The sequence below is a fragment of the Hermetia illucens genome, chromosome 3, assembly GCF_905115235.1.
Source record: "Hermetia illucens chromosome 3, iHerIll2.2.curated.20191125, whole genome shotgun sequence".
NCBI classification, from domain to species: Eukaryota; Metazoa; Arthropoda; class Insecta; order Diptera; family Stratiomyidae; genus Hermetia; species Hermetia illucens.
This window is the reverse complement of record NC_051851.1, coordinates 175,189,763-175,214,445: the sequence shown is the minus strand read 5'-3', so window position 1 is coordinate 175,214,445 and position 24,683 is coordinate 175,189,763. Positions and strand designations below refer to the sequence as shown.

Genomic DNA, 24,683 nt, shown 5'->3' with positions numbered 1-24,683 from the left:
GAAAGGTCGGCATTGCAAGTTTACGAAGCAACTGCCTCAGACTTCGGCGGATTGCTCAGCGTGGAAGAGGCCAAGATGAGGTAATCCTTAGACCCGCAGAATATCAGAGATTGAAAAGGAACCCCGCCATGAAATCAAGAAATAGAAAGTATGCCTCAGGTGGAAAAGAAACCCCGCCACGAACTCAAGAAGTAGAAACGAGAAAATTTTCACTCGGGCACCTGAGAAAACTCCGTGCCCGGGGGGAATCCCCCCTTTCAACTCACTTTCGCCAGACCTGGACGAAGTTCATTTTCTGAAAATTTTCCTTCATGAAGAAAAGAGATCAACTGGTCATCAAAAACATGTAATTCGACACCTTAGAGTTTATTTTTTTCTTAGGGGAGGGGAGCGATGCTCCGAGGACTCAAACCTTTTTCCGATAACGTCATGTGTGAAATAAAACCACAATTACGCCGAAATATTTTGCAACATTTTGTTATAGGAGTGGACATCCTTAAAAGAGGTCTTGATAGATATTTGCCTGATATGCTCTAATAGAGAATTAGAGAATTTCCATACAGAGTGGTTATTTCTTTTAAAACTTAAAAACAAACAAGTATAAGTAAAAACAACAGGGGTCAAAAAGTAGTTTCACAGTTCTAATTTGTACTCTACAATGGTCAGGACCACCAGGACAACGATGAATGTTATGTCCCTGAAGGAAATTAAGAGAATGAAGAAAGTGCATGTCATAGAGTTTCCTGTCCGCAAACAAAACACTAGTAATGACGAAAAGAAAGACGACTAACGATTTTGTCCAGGGGCAACTCATCAGACCCTGCCTCACCTCTGCCCTAGGAGCAGCGTGATCGAAAGTGGTAACAGGTGGAAAACGCTCCTTTATATAATTCCAAAAACACGACAAATTATATACAAGTTTAAACCGTCATTAGTTTGAGCCTAAAAGGGTAACAGTTTCGTCCAGGGCAGAGGCAACTCTCTGATGCTGCCTCACCTCTCGCCTAGAAGCAGCGTGACCGAAAGTGGGAGTAGGTTGTTCTTCATTTAGTCCGGTCCAATATCAAGTGCATGTGGCCTTAGGATCCCTCATATCCTTACTAAAAAACGGATAGTGACGAAAATTCAAAAACTAGCAATGGAGGGATGGTGTCACTAATAACTGAAGTGGGATGAATAAAAACTTTGATAAAAGTGAGTGAACGCGGCAAGAAAACGAGATGAAATAAGTGACTTGGACGGGTGTGCGGTCTCAATCTCCTTGCAATTGCAACTGGATTCATATCTGAGTTATCTGAATTATGAAAAGCTTACAATCAGTTATGCCCAAAATATTCTACCCAGCATTGTAAATTTTACTAATACGCAAAATTATCTAAATCTCAACATGTAATCGATTTAACAAAAATTTACTACTTCCTTCTTTCCAATCTAATAAATGAAAGCAACCTGCGATAAAAGCTACTATGATGACCATCAATTAGCCTCCATAAACACGTTATCGAAAATATAGGCCTCTGTTGAAGAAGAAAAGATTATATACTGAAAAATATGTACTTTGGCCTGAACTAACTTGCAAAATTTTACATCTGAAAATTTTAATTGTAAATAAACAGCTTTAATTGAAATGATTATATGTATTTGCAGCAATTTTGAGCGTTGTACCTCCTAAATATTTTTTTATGTTGTATAGATACTCATGGAAAGTATGTTTACTACTAAGGTAATGTGAAATTCTTGCGAGTTTTTTACTACTAATGTTAGATGGGTATTTATTGCAGATTGTTTGTGTACACGTTTAGATAAATAAACAACTTTTGGGGTTCCGTTTTCCCCAATGATAATAAAAGATTCGTATTCTTTCACTGTTGTATTTGATTCGCTTTAGCATATATAATATTGGACAATATTTACTACAAACTTCAATTTTTTTAATACTTGGCGTTGAGTTAAGTTTAGAGTTAATAAAAGTGCCACTGAATCAACACAAAGAATGGCGGTTGCCCGGTCGGCGGACAAGAACAGAGTCCTGAAATGGCAAACGTCATTCTTGACATTTGTTGAGCCAGTCTCCTGTCAGGCCGTCAGCTGTTTCCACGACCATTCAATGCAGCGGCAGAGACGTGCAATTGCTCTAAATATGAACAGGAAAATAAGTAGCTCAGCATAAAAAACAGTGTAGCTTGAAAAAAGATCTGTAACAGCTCAGTAATACATCAGATTTGCCAAGTATCTGATTGACAGAGCCTAATGTTTTTCGAAGAAATTTTCGTCTGGATGCTTCCACCATACCAGCGGATCTTGCTTTTAGGTGTAATTTCTTTGAGCCCATTAAGGGATAAAGGTGACCTTAGCTCCTTACCTACCATATAAAATTTTCAATGGAATATTAACTGACTCCAGTACGACTCAGCGTTGGAACCCAAGTATTACCGTCTCTAAACCTGTTTTTAAAGTCTGCGAATACTGTGGTTGATTGCCTAAATCACGAGAAACACTATCTGGCAATGGAAGTTTGTAATTCTGATAACAAATCCTATCTTCAATTTCCGTATGGTCTCCGCGGTGAGCTCTCCCAGTGAAGATGAAGAAAAACTAGTTCTGCGGACCACACATCGGAAAAAGTTAGGGGTTTGAGACTGTCATTCCAAGAGCGAATGAATGGCTATGCTTTTTGATCCTGGGAGACCAAGCGCTCAATTTTGGGTTAAAAGCAAAAAAATTTTTTCGATATTACTGGTATGAAGTCGAATACAACTTTTAGGTTTGTAGTCACGTTCAGAGTAGATAGGAAAATTGAAACTTCAAATCAAAAAACGAACTTTAGTGCGTGATCATCAAAGTCAAATTTCGCAATGTCTGGGTGGTTAATCTCCATATCCCCGTGAAAACGGTGACATAAAAATAAAGGAGATGTTTTTTGATAGCTTAAAAGAACTTCAAATTCAATGAAAGATGTGAAGTCAGCTCTAAAAACTCGGATGGCAATGAAACAATAGGAGGAGATAACACCTCACCGGTTGTTATAAAACAAGGTGACTACTGGGCTGTAACTGCAACATTCAAGATTAAGAACGGACAAAGGGTAGCCAAAGAGAACAATCTGGTCGTTCCACAAGAAGGGGACAAATTGTAATGTAGGTATACTTGCAAGATCGTCGATGAATCATCATCATCAACGGCGCAACAACCGGTATCCGGTCTAGGCCTGCCTTAATAAGGAACTCCAGACATCCCGGTTTTCCGCCGAGGTCCACGAATTCGATATCCCTACAAGCTGTCTGGCGTCCTGGCCCACGCCATCGCTCCATCTTAGGCAGGGTCTGCCTCGTCTTCTTTTTCTACCATAGATATTGCCCTTATAGACTTTCCGGGTGGGATCATCTTCATCCATTCGAATTAAGTGACCCGCCCACCGTAACCTATTGAGCCGGATTTTATCCACAACCGGACGGTCATGGTATCGCTCATAGATTTCGTCATTGTGTAGGCTACGGAGTCGTCCATCCTCATGTAGGGGGCCAAAAATTCTTCGGAGGATTCTTCTCTCGAACGCGGTCAAGAGTTCGCAATTTTTCTTGCTAAGAACCCAAGTTTCCGAGGAACACATGAGGACTGGCAAGATCATAGTCTTGTACAGTAAGATCTTTGACCCTATGGTGAGACGTTTCGAGCGGAACCGTTTTTGTAAGCTGAAATAGGCTCTGTTGGCTGACAACAACCGTGCGCGGATTTCATCATCGTAGTTGTTATCGGTAGTGATTTTCGACCCTAGATAGGAGAAATTGTCAACGGTCTCAAAGTTGTATTTTCCTATCCTTATTCTTCTTCGTGTTTGTGTTTGACCAGTGCGGTTTGATGTTGTTCGTTGATTCGTCTTCGGTGCTGACGTTGCCACCATGTATTTTGTCTTGCCTTCATTGATGTGCAGCCCAAGATCTCGCGCCGCCTGCTCGATCTGGATGAAGGCAGTTTGTACGTCTCGGGTGGTTCTTCCCATGATGTCGATATCGTCAGCATAGGCCAGTAGTTGGGTGGACTTGAAGAGGATCGTACCTCTTGCATTCACCTCAGCATCACGGATCACTTTCTCGAGGGCCAGGATAAAGAGGACGCATGATACCGCATCCCCTTGTCGTAGACCGTTCGTCGATGAATACCAAAGAGATTTTCGGACTGGATAATCGACATTAGATTACACTTTACGATTAAAAGACTTTTAACAAGTATACGACTACGTTGGAAGGTGATGTACAAAATATTATTTGTTTGTGGAACACCCATTAGCTTGACTCACCAGATACATACTATCATATATAATAACAAACTCAATTGCGCAAGTAAGGATTAACAACTGCGCAAGTTCATTTTATCCTGTTCAGCATACATAAGTTCCTTTAAATCTTGAAGGGGCGCTAGTACCTATGTTTCACATCCACGGAAAAAAATTGTAAGCCTCAACACAACAGAAAACTAAACTAGTTTATGGATTAGCCAAAATGAAATAAAATTGATGATGTAATTAATTTCATTTGTTAAATAGTTAATTTCATTTGCTAAACAGTTAATTTCATTTATCAAAGCGTAAATTTGAATTGGCGAATAGTGAATTTGCCTGGCAAATGGTATTTACAAAGAAGTGACGGTTAGACCGCGTGAATAGAGCCGACCTCTCATGGGTCCGATACCGCGAGCAAAAGAGGGAAATCCATGATGAATACAACAAGATACATCCACGACCCCATTCTTCTTCAGAACTCAGCTATTTGTGAGGCTCGAACTAAATGCTTCTTTTGGCCGCCATAAAGTGAACTCATTACGTGTCTAATCATTTGAATTGTCCGCTGGTTTCCTACTCTACATATCGCCTTTGTTTCAACATTAACTCGCAATGATACTACTAAGAGAGAAATACATTCTGTATGCAACGTAGCCTAAATATTTGGCCCCATTTCCTGGGTGATAGCCAAAAACAAGATCATATATACATTTTCATGTCATTGGATGCGCCAGGACCGTAAGCCGTAAAAACCAAGGTGATAATTAGACAGACAATTTTATAATCGACACTTGCTCGCCTCATAAGAAAAACTTCCCGTACCCCCGTCGACCGCACCCCATCCTTTTTTACTTTTACAACCATTTCCATATAACTTCACTTTTCATCATCAATCTTATCCCTTAAACTGCTTGAAAGTCAGCTCCCCTCCCCCTGTAAAAAGCTGTCCTCGTTCATGTCCAAAAATTTTCTCGACCGCTCCAATTGTTTCACGCGTCAATCTCTTTTCAAATCACCAGACTGATTCCTCCTGACCCAGAAATTTACTTCTCGCCACTTCATTCCAACTTCTTTGCAAGAAAATTCCCGTACGCGATTACAAAAAGATCCAAACTGCCGTGCATGACAATAACTGCATAACTTGTTCTATATTGCCTGAACCGATCCGCATAGACAAAATGCATTTAACTATGCAGGAGGGGCGATAGTTTTTCATATTGTCAAGTTGGAAAAGGATACAAGAAATTACAAATGGGGTTGGGATGGAGAAATGCTGCCTGAGAGCCGAGGGGGTTGCACTTATCCTTCACATCTAGATTATTGAAAAAATCTCTAGTGAGACAATCTCTAGTGAAAAAAAAGTTCCAAAGCTTTCATTAGTAAGGACCCACTGTATATGCTCGTTTGTCGTATCCTCACAAGTATTGGATTGATTATATCTGACATCCGTTCCAAGCACTGTGTCCTTAGGAGTTACTTAACCGCCCATCTCAAAATTGAACTATTGCATTAACCGGGCATGCTTACTTTCATAATTAAAATAATCTAGCTCGCAGCAAAATTGACCACTCAAATGAGGACAAAATATATCTACCATAATTCATGAAAATTTCTTTGAAATATAAAAGAAAAAGATATTTAAAAAACTCACCACATCTCACGAAGTCCACCTAGTGAAAAGCTTCCACGACGGCTTGATGTTCCATCCTTTTTTCCGATTTTCCAGAATCGTAATCGTTTATGATTTTCATCCTCATAGAAGGGATTCAAATGCTCCGGATAGTCAAAGACAGATATTTGGCTTTTAGATCGCCTACCGTCTTGCATCGGCGTTAGATCACCCATTTTCCAGCACTTATTACTAATCTCACAAGTTAAGATTTAAAAAAAATTGTTAACTTTCTCGTTAAAGACCCAAATTATTGATTAATAATTTCATTTGATTTTTTTTTGTTAAATTTTTCACTGTTTCGTATTCACTTTTCACTGCAATTTTCCAGAAAAAAAAAACAAAAAGAAAATGTCTATCAGCTAAATCTAATCATTTTCACAGCCATCATCTTAATTTTTTTTTCGTTGGAGATAAATTCAATGAAATTTTCTTATTTCTGCTCCTGTAAAATACAAAGGGGAAGATAACGTTTATATTGAGATTGCTCCACACCGAGAAATGTAGGCAAAACACCTGAATCACATTACACTAAACCGTAATCAGTATATTATCACTCCACGATCACTTCACGAGTAAATCAAGTTTTATCGCGCACTAAATAATAAGAAAAGCCAAGCAAAATAAATTTCTTTGCATTTTCAATTTTAATTACTTGAACGGCGAACGATCTTAATTAATTCGATCTATTGTTGTTTGTGTAGGAATAATTCCTCCTTTTCGACTTTATTGAATAGCATGTCGTGGCCTCAATTGATGGTGAATTGAATGAGAAAGATATGGAAATGTTTTGAATACAGTTGTAAGACAAACTATGGACATCAATTTCTCATCTAATTGTAAGATACTCTGCAACGAACTATCTTTTCTCCTCCAGATCCAATTGGTATTCCCGCGGTCTTACACTGCCTATGCAGTGACTTTCTTATCTAAGTCCTGGAGTAATTGATATGATGATTTACTGGTTGGTAATATAACATTTATGTAGATAACCTTTTTCTATATTTCATTCGTTGTTGGATTGTGTGTTTGCCATTTTATTTTTTCTCGACAGATAAGGAGAAAACGAGGAATAAAGATAATGTGACTAAGTGGACTGAGGCGTAACGTTGATGATAATGATAATGAATGTAATTGTGGATTACGTAAGTTATTTTGGGTGGAGAAATGACTATGATGGAATTCCAAGCAGTAGGTATCGTACTATGGATCTGATAAGATTATGAGGGAATTTTTCCATGCCCTAAGCGCGATTCCGGGCTTTTAAATGGTAAAAATTAGATCATCTCGTTGCGAAATCCTTTTTATCAAACTTATTACACAAATAGATTCTTAATAGGAATGTGGTTTGATTTTTCTTTTGTTACTTCTCATTCAATGAAGTTCACAAGCTCTCAATAAATCGTTATCGTTTGAGGTAAACTATGGCTTGTGGTTTATCAATAAATCAAATGAAAGGAAAATTTTTCGAGAAATTGCTTAACTGAAACGTGTTTTTAACAAAATGATATGAGAAGGAAGTTAAATGTGTTGCATGCGCTTTTATCACCAGCCTAGAATAAAGAGTCTACACTGCCTTTGAAATAGAAGACGTACTCAAATGGATGTTGAGAGCCCCCTGAGAGCAACTGGAAAAAGCTCCTACTACGAAAAAAAGGCGGGGGCAGGTACCGCCTTTAGTTGCACCAGTGATTCATCGATCGTTTTCCGTAATTCGCGCACGTGACTGCGTGACGCCTTATTACTCGCAGCGACAAAATCCCGGCCATCATCAGGGAGCATATTCGACTTGAGGTCAACACGGAAACTGGTCAACGCCGCACTGCAGGCAACAGCTTCAGTACCCACCAAAGCACTTCCTCACCGTCCAGCTGAAGTCTCCGCTGAGAATCCCAAAAAAGCGGGCAGACAGTAGTTTAGTTTTCCGTGGCGGGAACGAAAGAATATTAGGGTGAATTTTGGAGGTTACGCACCCAGAATTTTGAGTGGATCAGCGCCGACGGCACCTGCCATGCCACTATGCCTGGCATGAATTTTGCGGATGTTACCGATGATGAGGTTCGACGAGGCATAGACACCTCGGAAAACTGGAGAGGTCCTGATCTGGGTCAGGTGCAGAATTTTTGGCATAAAAAATTTACTGGTATACACAGTCGATTGGCACATAGCATAAATCAGGTCATTAGTCGACCGGGAAAATTTCCACCCTTCCTTCCTTTGGAATCAGCCTTCCTGGATAATCGATGTCCAATGTCTGTATCGCATTCATCTCAAACTAATAAAGTTCTTGGCGACAGTCATAGAAGTGTGTTTTTCTAAGGGTGCCAATACCTCCGAGCTCATCCATATATGGAGAGGCCTCTGCCAGGGGGATTCATTGAGTCCACTTTGCTGGCACTGAATCACCTTTCATGGCTACTGGATGATGCAAGACAACACGGTTTCGCAATGACTGGTACTCAATCGCATCCCTCGGGGAAGAATAAAGTAAGCGCACTAAACATATTCGCTATCCCTTCACTAACATATGCATTCGGAATATTGCCCTGGATGAAGACCGATTTGAAAAATGTCCAGCGATGAATACGGACTACTATGTCCAAATTCCAAAAGCACCATTTTAATTCTGCCGTTGAGTGGATGAACCTGCCTCGTGACATCAGAGATAGGGGCGTAGTTGACGTGGCAGTACAACATCATCGCCAAGTCGACTCACTGCGCGCTTATTTTTACAGCAAAGAGCAGGCAAGTCTTTTGAATGCGGCTGTCTGTAAGGCAGACTGTGGGCTGACTCCACTTAACTTGAAGGATCGATCTTTCAATCCTCTAAATGGGGTGAAGCCGATGGGTGGAAGTCGAAGGCAATGCACGGTAAACACGTGAATTGTCTTTGGCAGCCATTTGTTGATTTGCATATGTCGAACAGATGGCTGTGTGCTGAGGAGGTCTTTGCTGAGCCGGAGGGATTCATTTGTGGCATTAAGGATGGCGTGATCGCCAACCGGTACTTGATAGTTCTGCTTACAGCATGTATTGGGACCCACAAGTTCTAACTGATCCCTATATGCCACACAACAAGCCTGACGTACTGTTAGTTGACAAGACTGGTCGCTCCACATATATTATTGATGTTGCTATCCCCAATGATAGCAATATTGAATGGAAATACGTGGAAAAGACAGTGAACTATGAGCCACTGGAGAAATTAAAGAAATTTAGCTTCTGAAGAAAATGGTTACAGTTCCCATAGTATTGTCAGCTACAGGTCTTCGTTCTCTTCAGATTTTGTCTCGTTCTCAAGCGGGGTCGGCTCGCCGTAATCATTTTCGCAATTTTATTCTATCAAATGCCCGATCTAGATGCAATCTCGAGGCTTTTTAATTCCCATCCAGCGTTTCAAAGCACCGTTGTTTTGGCCGACGACTTCGATGTTCAGACCAATCTCGTTGCGATCGATCGGCGCAATCCCATATCGATGGTGGATGTGTTCATTTCGAATGTAGTCAAAATGTGTCAAAATGTCACGCCAATAGTCCAACGCAACATCTTCGTCTCCATTACCCCAAGACGCCGTTCGTTGTCTTTTATAGTCGGCCAACACTTAGAACCATAGAGGGCAACAGGACGGGCGACATTGCGGTGAATTTTAGATTTGAGACATTCGTTGATACGTCGATCATGAAGAACACCAGTTGTGGAACGCCATTTCATCCTGATTGCGTTCATGCATGGGGAAATTTCAAAAGACAGTTCTTCATTGGCTGACAGCATTAACCCGAGATAAATCGCTCAGTGATTGTGCCTGTTTCGTGGGGACCGGTCGTAAAAAACTCAGTTTTATTCAGATTCAATCAGAGGCCCTGTTGCATGGGAAGATCATTCCATTTTTGGATAAGTTGCTTGAGATCGTTTTTGGTATTAGACGCCAGGAAAATATCATCTACATAAAGCAGTGTATAGGGCGCTGGACGTTGGATATCCCATGTGAGGGTGTCCATAACAAGAACAAGGAGGAGTGGCGAGAAGGTGCTTCCTTGATTAACACGAACAGAAGCATGAAGCGGTTTTGATACACCCGTGACAATTCAAACTTTACTTTTCGGGTCGTGGTAGACCAATTTAACCTAGCGCACGAGTTCTGGCACTAAGTGTTGTCGTAGAGCATACCAAATGAGTTCGAGTGACACACGGTCGAACGCTTTCTCTAGATTCAGAAATGCAATGTAAAAAGAGCGATGCTTCTCATGGTGTTTCTCCTTGAATAACGACGCAGTATGGATTACATCAGTAGTTCTACAGTTCTCGACAAGTCCGGTTTGATTCAGGGTTATTTAAATGATTTTGCGAACACGATTGTCAAGAATCGGTTCAAAAATCTTCATGGTATGGGAAAGTAACCGGATCAGACGGTAATTTAAACATTTTGCTGGAGTAACTTCCTTTTTCCATGTTGGAATTGTGGTACTTTCTTGCCAGTCAAATGGTGTTCTACCTTCCTGAATAACCCGTTTGGTTCAAATCATGCAGAAATACACCATTCTGTATATGTGTTTGACGTTGCGGAGAGTCCTCGCCGGATTCTCCCATCAACCTACCACCGGCCACCAGCGTGCCTTTATTTTTTAAGTAGGTAGGATCATCCGAGTCTAAATGCTTGTCACTTAGTGCTAGTATTAGGTAAAATCCGGCATCTGCCGAGATTGTGATAACTTGAACTTAAGGGGACTTTTGCAGCCAATTACTAAAAATTATATTAATATACTATTATTAACTTTATTTGAACAGACATCGGTGCGGAGGGTATTTCGAGGTCTTGACACCATATATTGGCCATATATTGGCAGCCATTTGATTCTTTCTAGATTTTTCGGTTGGATAGCTTCTGAGAATGGGTCCGTAAAAGAAATGATGACTTTCGACCCCCCGCACTACCCACCTTGACAAAAAATGTCATCACTGAGTACTAGCTTGGACCTTTCATTTGATGCTCTACATATATATATTTGGTGAAAACAAACTACGCCCCTCTTTTGCATGTATGGGGACCCTCTCTTAAGTTCGACGTATGCGTAAGCGTTCACAGTTCCCACCTTTCCACCAAATTTAGTGTCATTCGCTATAACCGTCTCCTAGAAAAATGTGTGTGACAGATAGGCAGACAGACAGACGGAGAAACAGACAGACAGATAGATCGTAAACCGATTTTAATAACGATTTGTTTTGCACAAAAGCTGATGGCTGAATAATAATTTTGGTAAAGATTGAATTTTTAACCCTATCCCTAGAGGAGATGAAAAGTTTATGGCAGATAAAATTATCGCTTTTTCAAATCCAATCAAAATTTAAGGAGCTCACTCCCATAAAAAGTGGCCAAGTTTGAATTTCAAAGCCCCTCCAGAGGGGGAATCAAGATGGGAAGGATACGTAGAAGAAAGAGAAGAGCTCCCTCTTTCTAGTCCCACTAAAAAGTTGGGATCCTCAAAGTAGAGCTCTATTCATGTCAAAACGTTAGCAGCGATAAAGAAGAATGTGAATGGAGATGGGGCTCGTGAGGTCCTCTCTCAAATCCCAATGAAAAATCATGGCATCATCCTCTGCTTAAAAAGGTATGGCCTTTCAAATGAGGAGAGAGGGACAAATTAAAGAGGATATGTAGGTTGGTTGCTGCTACAAACCCATAGCGGTCACTCCCGATTAAAAAGTTACGGCGCACCCCAAAGGGGACTATTTTCGTATCATAAATAAGCTTGTTGGTAAATTTATCATCGTCACGATATGCGTAGTCTATAGTATAGAGTCTGCTTTATAGAGGCTTGAAACAATAGTCGCGTTTTTTTCCGATAGCACATTGTTTTACATTGCATGTACCAATACTTTGTGAGCAATTTAAACCTTTCATCAGCGCTGGACGCTTGCTGCAGTTAAGCGTTCAATGCATCTCCAATGAATAAGCCCTGGTTGAAAAACTGCCGTACCCTCTAAAACATGAAACCACGAATCTATGATTTCCCGGAATTTAAGAAGAAAGTGCACAATTATACATATGAATTTTGTTCAGGAATCCACAGCAACGTTATGAACTAGTCTCAGGAATATCTTAGTTGCGCAAGAACCAAGGTAAATAGATACAGGCTATACAGTGCTTCAGGATCAAGAAGACTACACCCAGGAGAAGTAAATTAGAGGGGGGGCTGCTAACTGACCTGTGGCCCTTGTGGTTCATGAATTTGTGTGACGGTGTGTCGATGGCGCCTAAATGGTTTTCTTGAAAGTGCTTACCCTTAACCTCATGGTATCTCATTCCTCAACTAGAAGGCTGCAAGTCTAGAATGGGCCGAACGGGACAACTGGGGAAACCAAACAAGAATGGACGGAAAAAATTCAAAACAAACTAAACTGGTCTGGAAGGAATGATTTCGAGGTTTATGTCACCGATGCAGCAACAACAAAACCAGGCACGATTTGTTCTGTAGTCTCAGCATCTCCCCATATAAAGGTAGGCTATAGAGTGAGAGCGAAGACGGTCCTCACTGCGGAACTCATAGGTATCAAGCAGGCTATACTGTTGGGCAAAAATAGAGCTCATGAGAAAATAGTCATTATAACGGACTCTTCGTAAGCTTGTACACAGCTCAAAAACCAAAAGACCAACCATCCAATCATATGGGATATAGTCAGTGAAATTGAGAGTTCGAACATCCAAGAGATAAAAGTCATATGGGTTCCTGTAAAAATTGGATCCACGTAAATAGAATGGCGCCCTATGTGGCTAAACGGGCCACCTGTAGTGGGTCCCAATAACAACCACACTTGCTGAAAATGATATAACATGTCATGCTCAAAACAGGATCAACGAGGACTGGCGGTTAGAGTATCAAGAAATCTCCAGGCGAAAAGGCAGGGTTTTTGCTAACTTCTTCCCCACAATGTCTAGAAGACTACCAGAATTCACTGATTCACAAACAGCTCCCACAATCAATATCCTTAACAGACTCTATTCGGGTCATGTATACTCAAAGTCTTTTCTCTTTAGAATTGATGAACTAAGCAATGACTTATGTCACAATTGAGGAGTTCCAGAGACAGTTGATCACATATTGTTCTCATGTCAGATGTTTGTCGCTTTTAGGAACAATTATAGCTGGACAGAGTGACAGGTGGCATACATAGACCCAGAGTCTAGCCATTTTTCGTCTTCACGTATGGTCATCGTAAGCCGTCAAGGGAACTTTGCTCCATCTGATATAGCTTACCGGGACATCGTAAGACAAGTAATAACACAACAACAACAACATCAACAATGTTTCTCCATCCCAGATATAAACAGCTTTACTTGCAACCACGTAATCACACACCAATGCACTGCATCACACCTACAGCACTAAGCCCAGAGTAAATGCGCTAAATTTTTTACGCCCTAGTGGTCGAATATGTGCAATGCTTTTATTCCACTATACAAATTCAAGTAACACGCCGGGAAACGGATCTCCTGTGTATGCACACAGGATCTAAGCACATCAATGCCGACATCACCGAATTGCCGGCTCGTGGAGAAAATTATGCATGAAAACCGTCCCCGGTGTGTCGCTGTGATGCTGAGTTTTGGATATTGTATTCCTTAAGCACATCCCTTAGTCCCCCAGTCTGGTTGGACGGGAGGAGAGGTCGTGAAATTTGCTGATGAGTGCATCGCTAAGCTTCTTTTGAAGCCCTGGAGGGAACCGAAGACTATTACCAGAAACTGATGACAATGGCGCATAGGCACGCTGACGGGGCTCATCGCGAGCAGCCATGCATGAAAACATGGCGACATTTTTATCTGTTCTACTTCTCCAACAAAGAAGATTGTTTCTATTTCCAAACATCTCTTCTGCGGTCGTCATTTACGAAAGCTTCCTTGTTTTCAGAAAAAGATCTTAAATTCATTATCTCATGCGAGCCTAATTACTTCTACGCATATTTTTCATAAAGTATTCTGTCGCCGCGAATACAAAACTGGCGTAAACTTTTCTTTGTATATTTGCAGCTACAAAGAAGCTTAGTCACCTTGAGGTTGACTCTCGAAAAAATAGAGAAACATAAATCTCGTCGTTGATGAAAGACCACCAGCACCACAGTATATTAGATTTCTAAAAATATATTAAGCCGTAAACATGCTCACATACGTAGATACATTTGTTCCCGTCCTATTCGAGGGAAAAAACAGGCATGCGTAATTGAACCATTTTTCGTGTGTAATTAAAGCCTTGGAAAAATAATGCTGGATTGAGCTTGATTTCTTTATCTGCTGCATCAAGCCATGCCACACGGAATAATCCCATTCAAATCTCTACAAAGATAAATATCCTATTATGCCGTAATCCATTATAATTTACATCATCTAATTTGATTGCCATTGGCATGCCTCTCCATACCTTGGAATTGGTACCCTCTGATGGCTTATTTTCAAGTGATCTCATTACAATGAAATGACTCTCGATATGTGATCATCGATCACATTGCGTTATAACAGGGAATGAATAATGTAGCGCGTATTGTCCAACAATTTCAAGAGGATAGATACAAGTATCTGAACATTGTGCAGTTCAATAAGAGGGAAATTACGTCAGGCAATTGAGCATTAAAAATAGCAATTCTGGTGTAAAGTACAAAAAACCGGTCCGACTTGATTTGGCGTAATGAATAATCAGTTCTGAAGTTCATTACTATTTCGCACCAGAGCAACTGGTTTTTTTGCTGGTGCCTAGCCAACGTAAATAATTTAGAAAAACATCGCGAGTAGTATGTAATCTTCTATGATTTGTAGGTTTTATCGGATTTATCGGATTTATCGGTGCATGGTTGATGTTTATTCAGATAGAATTACTGAAAGTTGGAAACTCTAGAATCAGAGTAGCTTCATTTTTATTACCAATCAATCATAGTCCATAGTTCTCAATTGCAATCTTTGCTCTGACTAATCAAGTTTTAGATGTTTTATTGCAGTTAATGAGATTTTTTGTTGGTTTTCTATGAATTCGCTACAATTATTTTCAAAACAACACATTTTTGTTGGATGATTCACTTGCTCCAGATCAATGAGTTGGGAGCTATAATAATGTGAATAGCATGGATCTATCAAAACCGCATTTGTTAGCAACATAGAATGCAGCCAGTGGTAGATAGAAATTGAACTGTTCGTTTTACAAAAACAGATTTCGATACCAACCATATATTATGGTTGCCAAGGACCCTTATATGGGGCTTTCCACCTTTTCATACCATCGCTATCGGTTCTTACGTGCTTCAGCTCACCCAGGACTTTCCGAGAAGCTTACACTCTTCCGCCACTATTTTGGAGTTGACTAGCAGAATTTTCTACATATCATTTTCTTCTCAATCGTAACATACCCGTGCATGTGCACAAGGAAAAGCCGAGGAAAGAGACCTCGGTGAAGGCATCGGGTGAAAAACTTACCGAGGTCCCTGAAGAAGTCGCGGAAGCCATAGAGGCGGAAAGAACTGGATCAACCAGGGAAATAGACCTGCTGCCCAGTGAAGAGCAGAAGCTGGACGACCTAGACCTAGAACTCCTAGGGCTCAGGGTGGACAGGACGCGCAGGAAAGCGCCATGTCGGAGGAGGAGGGTGACACTTCGACAGTAGAGAAGAGCTCCAAACAATAACGGAGCCAATGGCCAGCACTAAGATAGCCCATATCTGCAGTGATTGCAAGGGCAAATTCCAAGGAGAACATTGGAATAGTGCTGGCTCAGGAGCCCTGGGTGTACCGGGGGCAGATTCGCGGTCTGCAAGGAGGAGGCATGCAGGTAATTTGGGACTCCTCTTGTGAAAAACCAAGAGCTTGCATAAGTCTCAAACGTAATTTAAAATACATATGTCTTTCAGAGTTCTTAACCAGGGACCTTGTGGCTATCCAAGTCTCATTGGAACCCAGGAGCAGCACTCGAGAGGCAGTTGTAGCATCGGGATACTTCCCAGGAGACGAGAGCCGGGCTCCACCGGAACAAGTCGCAAAGCTGACGAAATATTGCGAGAAGAGGGCGTTACCACTTCTTCTCGGCTGCAATGCCAACGCCCACCACGAAGTCTGGGGAAGCAGCGACACTAATCGTAGAGGTGAGTACCTTCTCGAATTTATTCTTAGCAATAAGTTAGAAATATACAACGTAGGGAACACTCCAATATTTGTGACCAGCACCAGACAGGAGGTACTAGATATAACTCTAAGAAATACCCTAATGAACGGGATGGTCAGGAATTGAAGGTTTCGGATGAACCCTCAATGTCTGATCACAGGATAATCAGATTCGACATTGAGGGTAACTCCTAAATAAAAAGAATAATAAGGAATTCCAAGAGAACGGATTGGGAATCCTACACAACGCACTTGAGCAACAACATTGCCCACCTTCAAGGGGGCGGTGACATCAGGAGCGAACTGGAATTAGAAACGGTGGTGGAAAACCTCAACACAATCGTCATTGACGCATATGAGGCCAGATGTCTGGCCAAGACACTCAAGTCATCAATGGATGTACCATGGTGGAACAAGAACCTAGCCAGAATGAGAACAGAGGTACGAAAACTCTTTAACGGGGCAAAACAAACCGGGGACTGGCGGAGGTATAAAAATGCACTGACTGCGTATAGCAACGCGATCAGGAAAGCGAAACGGAACAGCTTTAGGGAATTCTGTGAAGGGATTGAACAGATCACAGAAGCAACCAGGCAAGGCTGTAGTCAAAGACGGAGGAATATCCTCTGTCTACTTGAAAAAGGAAGATGGGACATTCACCGAGAATGCGGAGGACAGGGTACACCCGCTTCTCAGAACCCATTTCCCGGGGTTCTACCCCTCGGCGGCAGGCGACAACAATCTACCTGACACCCCAACAACGAATAAAAGGGGAAGGAAAAAGAGCTGGAAACTAGCAAAAGAGGTATGCTCAGAAGCTAGGTTAAGATGGGCAGTGGGAACTTTTCAACCAATGAAATCTCCCGGAGTAGACGGCATTTTCCCAGCACTTATGCAGAGAGGCCTAGGAATTATCTTAGAGTCTCTTCTGAGGGTGGTAAGGGGGAGCATAACACTGGGATACATACCAAGGGCATGGAGACGGGCAAAAGTGGTCTTTATTCCGAAAGCGGGTAAAAAGGATCCTTTTCACCCTAAATCTTTCAGACCAATTTGCCTAATATCGTTCGTACTCAAAACGGTGGAGAAGGTCATAGACAACTATATTCGAACTAACGTTCTAAAGCGTAATCCCTTACATCACTGTCAACACGCTTACCGGGCAGGACGGTCAACTGAAACTGCTCTGTATCAGCTGATAGAGGTACTACGGGATGCCATAGAAATAAAAGAAATTGCACTGTGCGCGTTTTTGGATATCGAAGGAGCATTCGACAACACATCGCACACAGAGATACAGGATGCCCTGAGCCGAAAAGGAGTGGGAAACACCCTGACACTCTGGATGGGCAAAATGCTAGAAAGCAGACAAATAGAGGTACAAACAGGTACAAATTCTATTATCATGAACACCACTCAAGGCTGTCCACAGGGTGGAGTACTATCGCCGCTGATGTGGAGTATGGTAGTGGATGAACTCCTGGACGTGTTAACTAATACTGGAATACAAGTCCAGGGCTACGCGGACGACATTGTTCTAATCTGTAGGGGCAAATATTAAGATACCCTATGTGATAGAATCCAAACTGGATTAAGGGTTACTAGTGTCTGGTGCAGGAAGGTGGGACTGCGGATCAACCCAACCAAAACCACCATAGTACCATTCACTAGGAGGCGTAAGCTGGATCACCTGAAAGCCATAACATTACATGATATGGAGGTGAAACGAGAAACAGAGGCCAAATATTTGGGAATCACGCTAGACCAAAAATTACTCTGGAAGACACATGTCGGAAACACTTGTCGAAAAGCCACAAGGGCTCTGATGACTTGCAGATCCATAGCAGGAAAAAAATGGGGTTGCAGCCCGAAGATACTACTTTGGATATATACTGCAAAAGTAAGGCCAATGATTACCTATGGAGCGGTAATCTGGACAGAAAGAACCGAACTCAGCACACAAGCCAGGGAATTACATAAGCTCCAAAGGCTGGCTTGCGTGTGTATCAGTGGGGCAATTAGGACATGCCCAACGGCATCCCTGGAGGTCCTTCTGGGATTAACCCCTCTCCATCTGCACATACAGATGCAGGCAAGGAGATCAATATTCAGAATGGCCGGTAGTATGAGTGAGGTGGGGAGCTGCCTAAATCGAAGGAAGATTGATATCCTTTCTAGGCGGTATCCCGAATTACTGATACCGAGGGACAACATGACAACGAGGTTTCACTTCGATAAGAAGTTTGAAACACGTTGGAGAAACAAGGCAAACTGGGAAAGCGTGGCTGCGACATACGGCTTAAACCAGCAACTGATTACTTGGTACACTGACGGATCCCTTACAGCAGAGGGAGCGGGTGCCGGTGTCATTGGTCCAAGTAAAATGTACTTTGAGCCAATGGGCAGGTACACTAGCATATTCCAGGCGGAAATATACGCTATAGAGAAATGTGCCTCCTTTAATCTGCAAAGAAACTACAGGGGGCAGAACATAGCTATTCTTACCGATATCCAAGCAGCGATCAAGACACTTGGGTCCAACCAGGTGAACTTTAAACTGGTATGGGAATGCCTTGAGAGACTGAATACACTCGGCTCGCCCAACAAGGTTTGGATACTTTAGGTTCCAGGTCATGCTTGGTTGGAAGGCAACGAGGCAGCGGATGAACTAGCCAAGAAAGGAGCAGGGATGCCTTTACACGGGCCAGAACCCTTCTGTGGAATCGGAAACGGTTTCATGGCTATGAATCTAAGAAACGAAGAGAAACGGTTGAGAGAACTATATTGGGCGGGCCTACCAGGGATGGAGCAGTCCAGGGTGCTTATTGGGGGATACGAACCCATGCGTACAAAGGATTGCTTAAACCTCACCAAAAAGAACCTCCGAATCATAGTGGGAATTCTCACTGGTCATTGTCGGCTGAACTATCACCTAGGGAAGCTAGGGATATCTACGGACACTGCCTGCAGGTTTTGTGAGGAGGAGGACGAAACCTCTATGCACGTCCTGGGACAGTGTCCGGCACTTGTGCAAAGTAGGTCGATACATCTGGGAGAACACTTAATACCAGATGCAAAGCTGAAACATCTGGAAGGGGGGAACATACTAAAGTTCCTAACGGTTACAGGCCTGCTTGAGATACTATGATCAACAGGTACTCTATAGCCAGTAAAAGGGGCACAATAGTTCTTCAAGGACGCGGTGCGACTTTCCCTTAACAGAATAATAATAATAATCGTATAGTATTTCCATGGAGCGCGCAGATGAGAAAATGGACTGGACTGGGAAAAGTGCAAAATTCGGCAAATATAGGGGCTGAAAAGAAGCCGAACCACCGAAATCGATTTTAGGCTAGTGATATTCAAGATACAATCGGATCTGAGAAGAAATGTTGTTTGTAAGTTAAAAAACCAATGGGGAACGGAAGAGAGACTTGGACTTTCAAAACCCTTTCCTTCGGAGATTGCTTGCAGCAAGAATTTTCACTGCCTGCTTTACAGGGAGGTCAAGGATCATGGGCGTATGCATATACTAGCAGATAACACCTAATATTCAGCCTACAACGTATACTACAGGATAGTTCGAAGTACTTTATGCAAATGAAAATCCTGCAGCTGTAAATCACTACCAAATTGCCCAAGACATTTTTGGAAAAGAGTGGAAATGCTATGCCAATAATATAAAACCTTAAATAGAGCAAGCACGACAGGCTGTTCCTTATATTTGTCGAAATTACTTGATAAGGACAAGTTCTGGAAGACATTGCTGTAGAATACTGATGATACAGACAATGTATCACAGATCGACCAAAGGATAGATTGGACCACGTAAAGATTGCTGACAGGCCAGCAGGCAAAGCCAACGTCGGGGAAATAATCTGGATTTCATAATCCAGATAATCCAACTCCTTGTCGTGTACTAACATGGATGCGAGGAGCTGTATTGGGCCATAAAAAACAGCAAATAGGATTACTTCAAGTGCCTCTGCGAAAAAGATAGAATCCACCTGATGGGAAGGTGCATAAAATCCGATAATGTAAACTAGTCAAGGGAAAATATCCTCCTTATGGTGTGCCGTAAATTATTACCCAAAATAACATTGCTTCCTCAACACCAGGGCACTATCTTCCCGATGATAGAAATAGCTGCCGAGGATGTTCCATCATTAACTGATAAGGCTAAGCTCTGGATACAGTAAAAATATTCCGATACAACGCAGCCCCCAGGCTGGATCGAATCCCTAATAAACCGTCTAAACTGCAATTAGACCGTACCATGTACCTGCTAAACCAACACCAACAGCTCTACTACCAAAACCCTATCTCCATCTCTACGTGGTAATCGCTGGAAGTTCTTTCATCATGAAAAACTTCAGACAGAGAAGAATGAGGAGGGAGTCTCCCCCGCCTGTAAACAGGACAAATTGCATTAACTGGTCCCCCAGGCTAGGAGTTGGGTAGGGCTGACAACCCTATACGGAAAATTGATGTTATGAAGTCATAGAAGAAGCCTCGGACAGGCTGGACTTTAAAACGACGACCCGACAACGACAACGGAATAATGATTTGCCCATTTTCTCATGAAACGTGCGCTCCCTGTACGGATTGACTGCTACCCAGCAGCTAGCCGATACCCTGTTCCCTTTTCTTCTCCTGTTTCAAAATCTTGGAAAGATATGTCAGCGGTTATCCGCTCACTTTGGCCACCACATAGTGAAAGAGCAACACGGCTTTGTTAAGCGTAGGTCCGCTACCTCCAAACTGCTTGACTTTACCAACTTTGTGGCCAAATATCTAGATTCACAGCAAGAAGTACATATCATTTACAATGATTTCGCTAAAGCCTTCGACACTGTAAATCACAAGATATTTCTATCTAAACTCTCGTCTCTATGCGTTCCCATACCACTTGTTTTATGGCTTGCCTCTAACCTTTCCAACCGATCCTGCCACGTCTCTTTTGATGGCTGCATTTTCCGCTCATTCTCCCCCTTCTCTGGCGTTCCACAGGGATCTATTCTGGACCCTTTGTTATTTTTATTTTTTATTAACGACTTTGCTCTATGCAGACGACCTTAAGCTGTTTTCGGCTATGTCGTCGCCTGTGGACAGTGTTTCCCTTCAATATAACCTAGACACTCTGCTTCGCTGGTGCTCGACTAATAATTTAGCGCTAAACGTCATAAAGTGTCACTCTATGTGCTTCTCCCTAAAATTCTCACCCACTACTTTCTCCTACTCTTTTGACGGACATTCCTTACCCTACTTAAATTCCACCTCGGAGTCACTTTCGATAGTAAGCTCCGCTTTGACAACCATCACCTCGAAGTCACGAATCGAGCAGCAAAATTGTCAGGCTTTATACTCCGCTCCTCCTCTGATTTTGACTCCATCCAACCCTCCTTAGCTCTCCTCAATTCTCTCGTGAAGAATACACTCGAGTACTGCTCTGTGATCTGGTCACCCTCCCGTAACTGTGATTGTCTTCTTTAAGAAAAGCTCCCCTCGCGTGGACTACTCCTTCCGCCTCCGCTTTCTGAACCTTCCCTTCCTACAACAGCGTAGATCCTATCTGGATCTATGGACATTTTTAAACTTTCATCGGTTCTGATGCACTGCTCCGCCGCTAACGACATCAACTGCCGCAACTCTGCGCAGAGGCGGATATAGACCCATGGGGAAGAGCTTCAAGGTTGGGATGCGAAGATCTACTGAAAATCATTCAGGGTTTATTCCCTCAGGAGAGCACAAGGGGTTACAGTCTACAGACATCTTTAGATATGGTTGTAACACCCCCAGTAAGGACGGAAGAAGTACTGGAAATTTGCGGTAGGCTGGGAGACAATAAAGCGCCGGGTCTCGACGGCATACCAAAAAAACCCTTAAGCTGGCTGTTAAGGCGACGCCGGATATATTCGTAGAGTTGTTTGAAGGATGCTTTGCGGATGGGATCCTTCCTGAGACATAAAAAAAAACAAAGTTTAGTGTAGTTGCATAAATCTGGTAAACCTTCTGGTGAACCATCTTCCTACAGACCTATATGTCTATTGAATACTATGGGGAAAATGTTGAGCGAATAATCTACAACAAATTGCTTGCGGCTGTAGAGAGTCTGGGAGGCTTATCAGACCGATAATTCGGCTTCCGTATGGCGAGATCAACGGTCAACGCCATCAAACGCCATCAAGCTGAAAATCCGATGCACGGATCCGATGCCAGTTGGAACCTTATAAGGAGATCACTGGGGGAGATTGGTGTACAGAGTCACTCAACTGCGATAGTCGACAGCTGCTTAACAGTTAGAAAGCTCTGGTACAACACAGACCATGGGACCAAAGAATACAATGGCTCCGGGTGTTCCACAGGGCTCTGTGCTGGTACCGTTATTGTGAAACATCATGTAGGCCACAATAGTGGGTTACGCCGATGATATAGCGATGATTGTTGTTACAAAAGATCTGGCGGATGTGGAATTATATTCATCCGAAGCAATCACGACTATAAAGAAGTGGCTGAAAGATGCAAGTCTTGCACTCACAGAGGATAAAATAGAGGCGGTGCTTATCACGAAGCCGCGTAAGGAAACCACTGCCCGTATCAGCAGGGGGGCATATCATCACTTCAAACCCAGCAATTAAATACCTTGGAGTGATGATAGATACGGGGCGGAATTTCAAGCAGCACTTACAAATGTTTGCGCCAATGACTCCAATTTTAACAAGACCATGGCAAGGATGATGCCAAATGTTGGGGGTCGACGATAGTTAGAGTAGTGACCTCTACACTGCTTTATACAGCACCAATTTGCTCAACTGCATTGTATACCGCATGCAATGCACAAAAGATGAGCGTGGTGTATAGAAAGACTGCCATAAGAGGGTGCTGTGACTATAGAACCATCTTGAATGAAGCGGCCTACGCAGTGGCCGAAATGATGCCGGTCGACATTTTGGCCCATAAGATGGCACGTGTCTATGATGACCGGCAAAAACGTTGAAAGGGAGGAATTGTTAAGCAGGTGCCAGCAACGGTGGGAACAGGCGAAAAAGGGTCGATGGACTTATAAATGGATTCCCAACATCAAGGTGGGGACGCACAGAACACATGGTGAGATAAGCTATGATCTCACGCAGTTTTTCACGGTTACCGTAAATACCTCTTTAGGTGTAACCTGGACAGGTCACCCAGCTGTATCACCTGCGACGGTATTCCGGAGGACGCGGACCATGTTTTCTTCTACCGTCCTAGATTCGCTGAGGAAAGGAAGAGTCTAGATGAGACATTAGGAGGAACGGTAGCACCGCAAAATATAATTGGGAAAATGCTTGCATGCCAGCAGAGCTCGAATGTAGTGAACGACATGTTAGGGCGGATTCAGTGAAGATTCAGAGAGGCAGAGAAGGCAACAAAGGCGTGGTTGAGAATGCAAACGATGGGCGAAGGGTGAGCCATGCCCACCCGCGAGACGAAATACTTTGGGATGGTTCCGCGGGGAAGAGAGCAAAAGTTAGGGAGTGGTTTTAGTGGGTAAAAAGCCCACAAGGTGGAGCATGTGTACCAGTGTCTTTGGAAGATTTCCACCCCCGGAAAAAAAAAGAAGACAGACAGACAGATATTGAACCGATTTTAATGAGGTTTTGTTTTGCAGGCATTCCTTCTGTGAAAATGTGTTCGTTCCAATTCTATTCAAGCGCTCAGACAGTCTCTTTATTATGCAAATTCAAATAATTATCTACAAAAATTTAAAAAATCTCGAAATATTGAGAAAAATAATGACCAGCGCTTTCCCCAAAAGAGATTCCTCTTGAGCAAGCCAATATTTTTGCTCAATCTCAGTCATGATTTTCCATTTCGAAATTGCATTCCATATCAATTCCCTTCTGATCAGATTAGTCTATCTAGTTCGCAATAGGAAATACCATCGGGCGCCTATGAATGTGCGTATCTAATTTAAAAATAGTAACGATTACGCATTGATTTACAAGTCACGATTAAGATTTTTGTGATAGCGTAGAGTCTTGCATGTGCTTTTTTTACACAATTCTTCCCATCTTGTAAGTGCAGCTGAAACAACAGGGAAAATCAGGTCGAACTTCACAGACAACGCATTAAAGATATTTTAATGCCTTTACACCATTTAGCTATTGTACAATTCATTGTTTGTGTGTATGTGCATTTATGAATTGTTAATGCCAAGAATTTCCACCATTTGCCCCTCAATTTTGAAATCGATTTTTGAAAAATTGAATGAAACTTCAGCATGTGCCGCGTACTGTGGATATGAGGACGTTGGGGATGCAGAGTTTACGAAGCACGGTTGAATCATAGCTGCTTGGATGCACTTCTGCACTCACATCCTCGCGAGAATGCGCAAAGCTCGTGCAAAACTATTGAATTAAATTTATTATATTGGGTTGGGGGAAAAGAAATGTCGTATTTGTGATCGAAATTTGACGTGGTATTTAACATACTTAGAATTATCCGATTTAGGTCAAATATGCGCCGTTTTGTTTGCAAACTTGTTGCCATTTAGAAGGCAACTTCATTATCCCCCCTTATAAACCCCCCCCCCCCCCCTTATTTGCAAAAAGCTCAGAC

The 24,683-nt window shown here is 42.3% G+C and overlaps 1 protein-coding gene and 1 long non-coding RNA gene across 6 annotated transcripts in view; one reads left to right on the top strand and one right to left on the bottom strand.

Moving 5' to 3' along the window:
- The window catches only part of LOC119650691 (muscle M-line assembly protein unc-89), an 86,753-nt gene that overhangs the window by 36,148 nt on the left and 25,922 nt on the right, over positions 1–24,683 (bottom strand). For 4 of the 5 annotated variants that reach the window (XM_038053663.1, XM_038053667.1, XM_038053665.1 and 1 more), the window contains exon 2: positions 5,931–6,393. In XM_038053663.1, the coding sequence (XP_037909591.1) occupies positions 5,931–6,124 (194 nt within the window). In that variant the 5' untranslated portion in view covers positions 6,125–6,393. Of the gene's footprint in view, positions 1–5,930; positions 6,394–6,478; positions 6,497–24,683 lie in introns of those variants that run through there. The other variant, XM_038053666.1, reaches the window with a different exon arrangement.
- On the top strand, positions 6,595–7,553 carry LOC119650692. The gene is made up of 3 exons (XR_005249351.1): positions 6,595–6,750; positions 6,826–6,912; positions 7,003–7,553. It is a non-coding gene; the product is annotated as an uncharacterized LOC119650692 (long non-coding RNA).